Source organism: Pteronotus mesoamericanus, unplaced genomic scaffold, assembly GCF_021234165.1.
Source record: "Pteronotus mesoamericanus isolate MK-2021 breed Mesoamerican mustached bat unplaced genomic scaffold, CSHL_Meso_final contig_2, whole genome shotgun sequence".
Lineage (NCBI taxonomy): Eukaryota > Metazoa > Chordata > Mammalia > Chiroptera > Mormoopidae > Pteronotus > Pteronotus mesoamericanus.
In genome coordinates this window covers 1,727,598-1,737,692 of record NW_026555084.1, presented here as the reverse complement: position 1 = coordinate 1,737,692, position 10,095 = coordinate 1,727,598, and the positions used below count along the sequence as shown (strand labels likewise).

The 10,095-nt window shown below is 41.6% G+C and overlaps 2 protein-coding genes across 2 annotated transcripts in view; one reads left to right on the top strand and one right to left on the bottom strand.

The window, feature by feature from the left end:
* The first annotated feature begins 793 nt into the window (after positions 1 to 793).
* CUNH5orf58 (chromosome unknown C5orf58 homolog) lies at positions 794 to 4,809 on the top strand. Its single transcript, XM_054568591.1, has 2 exons — positions 794 to 887; positions 4,658 to 4,809. Exons 1-2 carry the CDS (start codon positions 794 to 796, stop codon positions 4,807 to 4,809), a joined length of 246 nt encoding a protein of 81 aa, XP_054424566.1.
* Positions 4,810 to 6,708: 1,899 nt separating this feature from the next.
* LCP2 (lymphocyte cytosolic protein 2) overlaps positions 6,709 to 10,095 on the bottom strand; it is a 37,968-nt gene continuing 34,581 nt past the window's right edge. The window contains exons 20-21 of the mRNA XM_054568063.1: positions 8,883 to 9,038; positions 6,709 to 7,352 (exon numbers count right to left, since the gene is read on the bottom strand). Coding sequence (XP_054424038.1) covers positions 7,230 to 7,352; positions 8,883 to 9,038 — 279 coding nt within the window. The 3' untranslated portion in view covers positions 6,709 to 7,229. The remainder of the gene's footprint in view (positions 7,353 to 8,882; positions 9,039 to 10,095) is intronic.

The following is a 10,095-nucleotide window of genomic DNA, read 5'->3' as shown; positions in this document are numbered from 1 at the left end:
AGGTGGAGGCAAGGAAATCATTTAAAGGTTGGTTTGTTTTCATGATTTTGGACAAGTCACATAACTGCAGGCCTTTCAAGTGGCTGGAGCTGTGTGTGTGGACTGGGGTTTCTTTTTCAAACTGTTCTGGGAGATTTGAATGGCTCAGATTAGTTTCTGGTGACCCCCCCACCACCACCAACCCCTGCGTTGTTCTGACACAGTTGTTTAAATATATGCACTGCATATATAGCACTGTAACACATTGATGTATGGATTTCACTTGACCAATATTCAAATGTGGAATTCAGTTGCCCTAATTGCTTTAGCTAACATAGACGTGGTCATTTTGCCATCCTCTTAGTGAATTATAATCAAATCTTGTTTTGAATTTTACTATCTATTTAAAGAAATTGTACGTGGACCCTGTCACTCAAGAATAAGCTAGAAAAAGACGCTGACTTAGAGATCTTACACAATTGCTTAGTTGTAAGGGAGTTTGTAAGCGCCAAGGCTTTCTGAAAAAGGGGACCTCTGCGCCTCCCTGGTGAGAGCCCCATCTTGTGCATACAGTTTGATTACAGGAGAAACCTCATCCTATGAATTCCAGTTGGTGGTGTTTTCAGTTGAGAAAACATTAACCTAACAAGCTGATAACCTTCTTATGTTAGAATTCTAGCCATTTACAAAGACTACTATTTCAGTTCTGAAATAACAGATTTTCCTTTTAGAACTACTGAAAATTTAAGTATTTTAATAATATACATAAATACTTCGGGTTCATACATTGTTTTTGTTCCTCTTTTAAAATCAGATGTTGAGGAATGGTGTTGCTGACCATAAGCTAAATGTGGAAGCCATAATTAAAAATATTAATACAATTTCTTTGGAGTTGAAGAAGATGAAAGGTAAGCATGAAATCAGTAAATTAAAATGTTTGCATGTCATCGTTATGAAATAAATAGCACATTTCTAGGGACACTCCAACCCTAACCAAACACTCCCTGGGGCGAGGGATCCCTATCTCACCAGTGAACCTGTTGCATTTTTAAGACAGTTGCCCCTGACGGACTGGCTGAAACCTGTTCCCCTATTCCTTTCACTCACTGGTCCTACTTCCAACCATGAAAACTACATCGATTATGTAGTTCTTTTGACAGCTTTTGGATATTTGGAGATAGTTGTGAGGCCTACATCTACCTGTAAAAAATACCAACTTAACATGGTGTACGCACTGAGGAACACAAGATCTAAGGTGGGGCAGCCCGGAAGATAATTCAGAACTTTGAAGACGTCATCGGGTCCTGGGTTCTTTCTCTCCTTTGACCCTGTTCACCGCTCCGCATGGCCATTGCCTGCAGAGGTGGCCAGGTGCAGACAGGCACCACACCGTCTCTGCCTGTGTCTGTTCATGGAAGCCTTGCCCAGGTCCCTCCAGCACTTGCCCCTTCCCTTTCATTGGCCAGATTTGCATCACAGGCGCCTGTCTGCATCTGCTGCAGCAGCTGCCGCTGCTAGGGGCTCTAGGGCTGCCAAGACCAGCTTGGACCAGTCAGAGCTCACTGCTGAAGCTGGGGAGGAAAGGATCACCACAGATGGAGACAAACTGTGCCACCCAGAAGAGGAGGAGGAAGGGAGCGGTCAGAGAGGCACCGAATAGTGAGTGCCTGTTACGCTCTGTCTGCCCGTTCCTCCCAGGGCGGCGTTTCCCAGGCGGGGCTCTGTGAGTCCTGCTGTCCTACCGGATGCTGATAGATGGCGTGCAGTGCAAATGAAGTCCACACGCTCAGGGTCAGATACCTTTGGGAAGTACATCATGCTCTAAATTTCTGTCACAGATTTACAGTAAGTAGTAACAAAGGCACTGGGGAGTCTGGTGTAAAGAAACCTGGTTAGCTTCGCTTAATTTATCTCTAACACCACTCTCAACCCTACAGCGAGGATTCTGTTTCTAAAATATAAATCGGCTGAAACTCTCACTGGTTCACAGTTGTCCTCAGGATAAAGTCTGAACCTCCTTGAATGGACTATAATAGCTTTTGAGATTTGGCGTGGTATTTTTCCCCTCCATGCTCTATGCTCTGACCATTCTGAACTAGGTGCATACCTACAGACCTGCTCTTCGTGTGTGTGTGTGACTTAACCACACGCATCGCCTTCTGAAGTGCCCGCTGCTGCACCCCCACCTGCACCCTACCGGGTTCCCTGCTACTCACTATACACTGTTAGTCAAGATTACTTAGGTTGGAAAACTTTCTCTAAGCCTTCGTGTAATCTCTTCTACCTTTCCCTACCTCTCACATTGTGTTATAATTGCATGTTCACTACCTTTTCCTGTCCCTGCTCAACGGAAAGCTTTCTAAAGGTATTCCCAGCAGTTAACACAGCACCTTGATATAATAGGTTCTTGGAAAATGTTTACTAAATGCGAAATTGGTTCTGGATGCTTACGCTCATTTAAAACTGAGATGCTTTAGATTCCTCCCAAATTTGATGATCTGACTGTTATAGTTTGGGGATTATTCTTTCATGAAGAAAAACAGAAATAATAAATATGGTATATGTGTTTCTGGAAAGTTGTAGGGTACATCAGACAGTGAGGCTATAGGGACTTGCAGACTTGAAGGAGGGTAGACTTCTGGTAGACATCGAAGATTAAGTGAACACTGTTTACCCCATTTCCCCCTAAAATACTGTCCATAGATAACACTTAGAATATTTACCATAATCCAGATACTCTTCCAAGTGCTTTGCGTAAATGGACTCAATTGTCATAATCTCACATGCTAGGAAATAGTACCATTGGCATTTACAGGCACAGAAACAGACATGGAGCAGTTACCTCACTTTTCCTGAGGACAAAAACTAGTCCCTGGTAGACCTGAGATTTAAAGCGACTTTAAAAGAGACAAAAATGCATAAGACAAAGAGCTCTCAAAAAATGTGTTAATTACAAAACAGAAAGCAAATGGAAACAGAGAAGTTTGAACCCTCAAGTCCAAAAATCTGAACTGTGAGTCAGCTGGGTAAACCCAAGAAATAGCCCCAAAGACTCGATACTTGATGGCACCAGAATCATCTGGAAGTCAGGATGAAGATGGAGCTAAGAATAGGAAGGCTTAAGAAGTTTAAGGAGTTAGCCTCTGGGGTCTCCTTCCCCCTCCACTTAACTGTGCAGCTGTTTCTCTGTGACAGAAGACTCCAGGTTTATTCCCCATGGGGGTAGAACAAGGGGTCTCTGGCCAGGAGCCACCAGCCGCAAGGTGAGGGGGAGAGTGGTGTGCTAAAAACGAGGGTATTAAGGCCAAGTTTACCTCCAGCTTCCTCTTCCCATGTGGCTACAAAACATTGACAGCCTGATTTATATCCTCAAGCAGATTCCTCTTTCAGGTGTATGGCCAGCCTAAGATTATTGATATTTTACTGATATCAATACTGATAGCATAGATTTCCCCAATCACATACCTAGTCAGGTCACCTCGCAATGTAGACAGACTACCATGGGCATAGAGCTTCCGATTATCTTTACAGTGCCACGGTCTCAATATGAACAAACAGCTATGGCCCAGCAAGGCATTTGAGGACGGCATTTACTATGAAGAGCAGAGAACCAATAAATAGATTGAGCCAAGGAGGAAGAAACAAATTATGAAGGGAAATGAAAACTCCAAGAAATTATCACTAATATCTACAAAGGAGAGAAGGTGCTATGTTCATGAGAAAAGAACATACAACTACAAAAATTATTTAGAGAACAGACGGGAGCTCTTGGAAATTAGAAATGTGATTATAGAAGTAAATAATATAGAAGGGTTTAAAGATAAAAATGAAGAAAATTCCCTGTAGAGGTGTCCAGGCTTTTGGCATCTCTGGAAGAAGAGTTGTCTTGGGCCACCCATTAAATACATTGCAACATGCAATCAAAAAAGTCTCATCCTGTTTTAAGTAAGTTTACGATTTTGTGTTGGGCTGTAATCATAACCGTCCTGGGCCGCAGGTTGGACACCCTTGCAGAGTATATAAAGGAAGGGAAATGTCATATTACATGACTTGGCTGTGAAGAATATTTATGTAATCAGAAATTTTAAACATTATATATTGAGCTAGCAAAAATTATTCTCAAGTATATTGGGGATGGCATGAGTGAAAAAGTTACATATTAATCTGTTGTAGTTAGAAGTGGATAGATAATACCTAAAATTGGAAAAAAAGTAATTCTGTCATTTAGAGAGATGGAGGTAATACCAGCCCCCATCAGCTCCACAGACACACAAACAAAATGAGTGAAAGAAGTTAAGTAATTGCTTCTGGGAGATAAAACTGCTAGTTTTTGTAACATGCCTTATAGACCTATTAATTCTTTATACTATGTACATGAATAACATAAAAGTGGTAAGCTTTTAAAACTATAAATCAAATTTGCATAAATCAAGTTTAGGTTAGTAAGATAGCTGACAAGTTGGGCTAAAGAATCCTGCTAATAAATTTTTGGCATGCCTCTTTGTAGTTCATAAATTTGACTTGAAGACACAGTGAGCACACCTAAATTGTGGTTTGGTCAATAATCACTTAGAAGAAAACTAAGTCAAGAATTAGGAAACAGCTACTGAGAGTAAAGCTAGTTGTCTAGAACATACACTCTGCAGTATGACAGCCTCTCTCATTTTGTTTTACGCAGAGCTCTCCCAGTTACTGCTTTGTGACCTTACTCTACACTTTAACCATCCTGTGAAGACGGGTGGCTTCAAAGAAGCAGTAGGAAGCAGCCCCCCCTTTGAAGAGTTTAAAATATCAGATGTATCCCTTGCTTCTACCAGTTTTTCTCCCTAATTTCTTATTTGTTGTGAATTTATTACAGTGTATTTTTGAATTAACACATTTCTGAGAGAACTGAGTTTACTAATATATTTTATATAATAAAAATACGTTGAGTTGTAAATAATCATTTCACTTTCCTGAAGGCTGATTTCTTGTTGTTTTAATATTTCAAAGAATGGCTAATTTATCTCACTAATGGCAAGGGCAGTTGGCCATGTGGCACCTTATGCTTGGATTTGGCTCAGGTTGAAAGAATCCGTAAATTACAAATGGGTGGTATGAGTTTATATCAGTATGATCTCTCTTGGTAGGAAGCGCCAAAAAAAACTTAAGCTAGATGAGGCATGTGTTTGGCTTGGAAGTCCTTGGTTGGAGGAGATAATCGAGGACTCCACTAATAGATCCTTTATCTCTATCCTGGTTTTGTTTCTGGGCTTTGGCTTCCTCCTCCCCCCACCCCCCCTCCCTGTATGGACTGGTGGTCTCAGTGACGGCGGGGGTTGGGGGGGCGGCTAGAGGCAGGGCAGCAGACAGCTCCAGGTGTGCAGACAGCTGTGGGTGTACAGATCCCCGGGAAAGAGATCCTCAGATTCCGCCACTGTGCTTGACATTCCAGAGGAGGACACCAGCTTTGGTTAAGGTGCCCTGAGCAGGGTCCTGAGCAACCGTGATTGGTGAGGCTGGGTCATACGCAGGCTTGTGGCCAAGGGCTGGGAGGCCCTGCCCGAAGCAGGCAGTTGCCATTGCCTGAGAGGGGGAGAAAGGACACCAGCCACAAAGCCCGCCAGGTACTCGCTGCTTATTTCAGAGCAGCGGGATGGCTTTTAGTTGCAGGATACCTTTATCCTAAAACTTCCAATTTCTCTCTTTCCACCAAAGGAGACTTAAAATAATAAGCTTTTGATTGCCATATAAATATGATTCATTAGCAAATAGTTGCTTGGAAATCTACCATGTCCTTCATTTGAGATGTTGGTGAATATAAAGGATAGACTACTATCAAGCAAGACAGGGGGAGCTCACTCCATAGCAGAACTTAGAATATTTGCCATCCTCACTACCCAGCCCCTAGCTCAGTATTTAACACACTAAACAAATGCAGGGTTTTCAGCTTTAGAACCTGCAAGTTGTGGGTTCTAAACTGAGAACTGGTAAGGATGAAGTTTTGTGAAACATCATTTATTGGTTAAAAATGTCCACCTACTCATCATAGGAAATTGGCAGTTTTAACCTGGTGACTTTCTAGATCCTTCTGTGTTCTGTTAGCTCATGAAAATGAGATAGTAAGACACCCATACGTTGTCACCCAGAAAGCTTGCAGATGAAGCAGAGAAGCCAACAATTTTTGTTAATATAAGTTGTGGAATAACAACCAAGGACCCAAAGGGTAAAACTTGAAGAACCACTGAATACCTACTGCTTTTTCTGAAGTGAGATATGTAAATGAAGGAAAGAGGTGAATTGCTCTGCAGGATTTATAAAGCTGTTTCGGTAAGGATGAGGCAAAAGGACAGAGTTGTCAGGGGAATGAAAAGAGATGGAAGGTTATCTAGCCAGAATCTCTGATCAGATTTTTCTGTGTATGTTCATTGTCTTTTTATCTTCGCAGGAAGACATTGGTAAACTACAGCAATTGAGAAGAGGGGGCGGGATGTGGGTGTTGAGATGTAATGGACTTAAATCTAGGTGTATTTGATACTAAAACCTCACCTCTAAATTTAAAATGTTTTCTTTTGGTATTTTTAGCTTAAATTTGCTTTAAAACAAAAATATAAGAGTACGGACAAAACAGGTCAAGTAAGTAGTTTTAGGAACCCAAAAGTAAAGCAAAAGGCAAATTAATTTTAATCTCAGAAAGTTATTCCAACATGTATTCGTCTTTTCATAAAAAAGTATACAAAAATCCCCCCAACAAAAAAGAAACACCAAATAAGAAAGGATGAAATATTTTTGAAGCCTTTTAAATTATTGCTGTTGAGAAAGTTAATTTTAGTGATTTTCAAATTATACATATAAAAGTGATGGTTGCCCCTGACTGATAAAAAGTTTGGCTATAAAACAAATCAGTTTTATGGGATAACAAAAACTATTACTGTTTATAAGTGTTTTGAAACTTGCCCCAAATTATTTTTGTAGCTGTGTAAACTGTTCTTTGAAGTGGGTACCAAAAATACACGTTATTTGTATGAATTATACAGTGCACTACTTAGACTTCAAGTGTGAACATAATTACTCCTGCACTTTGCAAACACTGAAGAAGAATAAATAAATTATGGGATACTTGACAGCCTTCATTTCAGATCCTTTCTTAAACCCTTGTGTTCACGTCGAGGGGTTCGCTTCAGACCTAAGTACCCGTCCAGTTGTCAGGGTTGACTGAAGCCGCTGGGCTGCCGACAGTCAGGAGGAAGGTCGCTTGCTTGGCTGGCTTGCTACGGGTAAGCTGCAGAATACGTTAATGTGCACTGGTATCTGGAACCCCGGTTTTTCCCATCGATGAGCAGAAGCGGCATTTTCCGGAAGTAGTCAATAATATCTGACACAGACAGAAAGTCCTGGAAGATTCAAAATAGGGAGATAGATCAACACGGGAACAGGTAGTGTGATGTTCACCCTCAGGTTTTTTAGCTGCATAATATCCTACCTCTTGAAGTTACGAGGATTTTGATATTTTAAAAAACCCTAATATTTGGCAAGTATTTTAATGATTTCTGATACAGAACTTTGAAAAAATAATTCGTCACCAACATCCAATAAACTATGGATAAAGACATGTATATGCCACTCTAGATATATGACTATAAAATATATTTTTAACCTCATGTAGGGGATCACACCTAGGGAGTCTAAGTATGGCACCCTTGCCTTAAGATTCCCCTCTTGGTATTTTTGACGTTGGGTTCTGCTTCCCATTTCTCAGTCATCAGTAGTGTGGGCATGGGCAAGGAATCAGGAGGTCGGAGTGTCCCCGGTGTCTGGAGAGGGCATGTGCAGTGCCTCGTGATTTTTCTGCTGCACCCCCACTGCCACCCCACACGCGAGGGTGCGGCTTTGCGTCCATTGCCTGCGTCGCCCTATCCCTGAAGGCCAGCTGGGAACAACCCACCCGTCGTCCTAGACACGGGTCAGAGGGCAGCTCCGCACTGCAGGCAGGGCTGTGCCCTTCCTCTGACCACCCTGCTGGGCGCCTCCCTGCGGCCCCTGGGATTTGGGTTTCCCCACCAGGCTGGCAGGAGTTCTGTGGACAGACCTCTCCGCTTCTATAGGACCTCGGCTGCTCCAACCACACTAGCCCCGCGATTCAGATGTTTGACCAAAATCATTTGTTTTTTTCTACTCATTTACATGACCGTAACTTAAAAATATTTGAAGGGACGTGGAATTAATGGGGGAGGTCTTTCTCGTTCTGGAAATGTTTGATTCAGCCAAACCTCCCTCCTGGAACCTTGAATGTAAAGCACGTGTTTAGGGCGTTGCATTTAGCTCTTCATTCCTTTGCAAAGTGCAGTCCTGAGAGGCGGCCTTCATGCCGGTCTGATGGCCACCCACGAAGTGACCATGTGAACCTCGGCCGAACAGAGGGAGGCGGCTTTGGCAACTTGGCACCTTCGTTGGCTAAACCTCCATTTTTAGGAAGAGATAAGTATCTAAATCACCACAACAAAAATTCTATTTTTTCCTTTTCCATTTGTCTATTTAAAATATTGCCTTAAAAATACACTGCAATCTTCTATTAAAATTACGTCACAAAGGTGAGTGAGGAAGGGATTTGCCCTTGACACCATCTGGGTCTCTTCTGAAAAATTGAAATGTTTATACATTCTTTCTGATTTCAAAAGTTATGCATGTAATTTTAGATTATTTTGGAACAAAAGATAGAAGACATTGCAATGGCAAAGGTAACTACTGTTAACATTTTGTTTTATTTCCTTTCAGTAAACAAAGGGTTCCCCTGAAGTGATTGAACTCTGAGGTTGCCACACAGCATGGACCCACAAAGAGTGTTACAGCAAAGATCACGCAGGTAGGTATGCAAAGAGGCGTAAAACAGAACGTGGGGACACTTTGCAGCTGGAAGCCCTTACCTCCTTCCCTCGGAGTCCAGTCCCCAACATGTAAACTTGGCTTTCCTCCAGATAACGGATCTGGATGTTGTAAACTTTATCTTTGTATAACACCATGAGGACGTACGGATTGGTTACTGTTTTCTTAGAGCTGTCTCGGACCAGAAAAGTGCCATCCTAAAAGGAAAAACTGTTGTTATTATGGGCACGGTAGAAGTCGACACTTGTGTTGCCCCGTAAAACAGTAGACAAGTGTCTATGGACCTGGGAAGCTGTCATTGCCAAGTCAGAAAACACTCAGTTTGCCCCAACAGCCAAAATCCCATGTGCTGTGGATTTCCTGGTTACCAAGAAGGAGGCAACAGAGATTGTCAGAGAACTTTCCAAGTCATCCTCTGAGGTCTCTTGATGCAAAGGAATCCCTTGCTCAGTAATAAAACATATGATAGGTGGTCGAGTGGATAAAGAACTAGGTGAAATCAGGGCTTGATTGGTTAAAAAGGGCAGATGTTCCCACTCCTGGGAGCTAATTTTCTAACCTTTCTTCCCACAAAGTCAGAAAACACCCAAATGCCTATAAAATTCATGCACTCCTTTAAACCTCACGATCCAGATGAAATGTTTTGCACCTGAACAAAACTGAATGTGGACTGTCTGTGTGCCTCTTTTTTTCCTGATATTTACTACGTCGTGTTGTGATTTGTCCTATATTTTAAATTTTTATTTCATATGTTATTGCTATAAAATATTAATACTGTAAAGATCTGATATTAGAATTAGTGAGGACATGAACGACTCTTTTTGGGTATTGAATCAGAGTGGCTTTAAATACCCATCAGTCTGCATTAATGGTATTATTTTTTTTTCCAACTTAAAAAGTAAATTTCATCAGAACATCTCTGTTGGAAAAAACATACCCATGGACCAGTGATTCAGATCCTTGGTTTCACTTTAGAATCATCTGGAGAGTTTTAAAGACTCCCAGAGCACACACTGTGCCCCCAAGTAATTAAATCAGAATCTCCCCAGGTGATATCCAGGAATCAGAATCTTTCAAAGTTCCCCAGGCTATTTAAATGTGCATTTAAGGTTGAAAACCACTTTTGTAGACCCTAGACATGAAAGATGAAGGGTCTTCACTTTCTCTTCTCTGATACACAGATTTAAGGTGAAGGTTCAGCATCAGGTGACAAGAAATCTGGTTAAGACCTGCTAATATTAAAGGACAGCTAGA

Bases quoted from the DNA above. Each gene is read 5' to 3' on its own strand.
- CUNH5orf58 (XM_054568591.1), top strand. From the start codon at position 794: ATGTTGAGGAATGGTGTTGCTGACCATAAGCTAAATGTGGAAGCCATA. The intron at 888-4,657 runs GTAAGCATGAAA...TGTTTTACGCAG, and splicing joins GGAGTTGAAGAAGATGAAAG to AGCTCTCCCAGTTACTGCTT.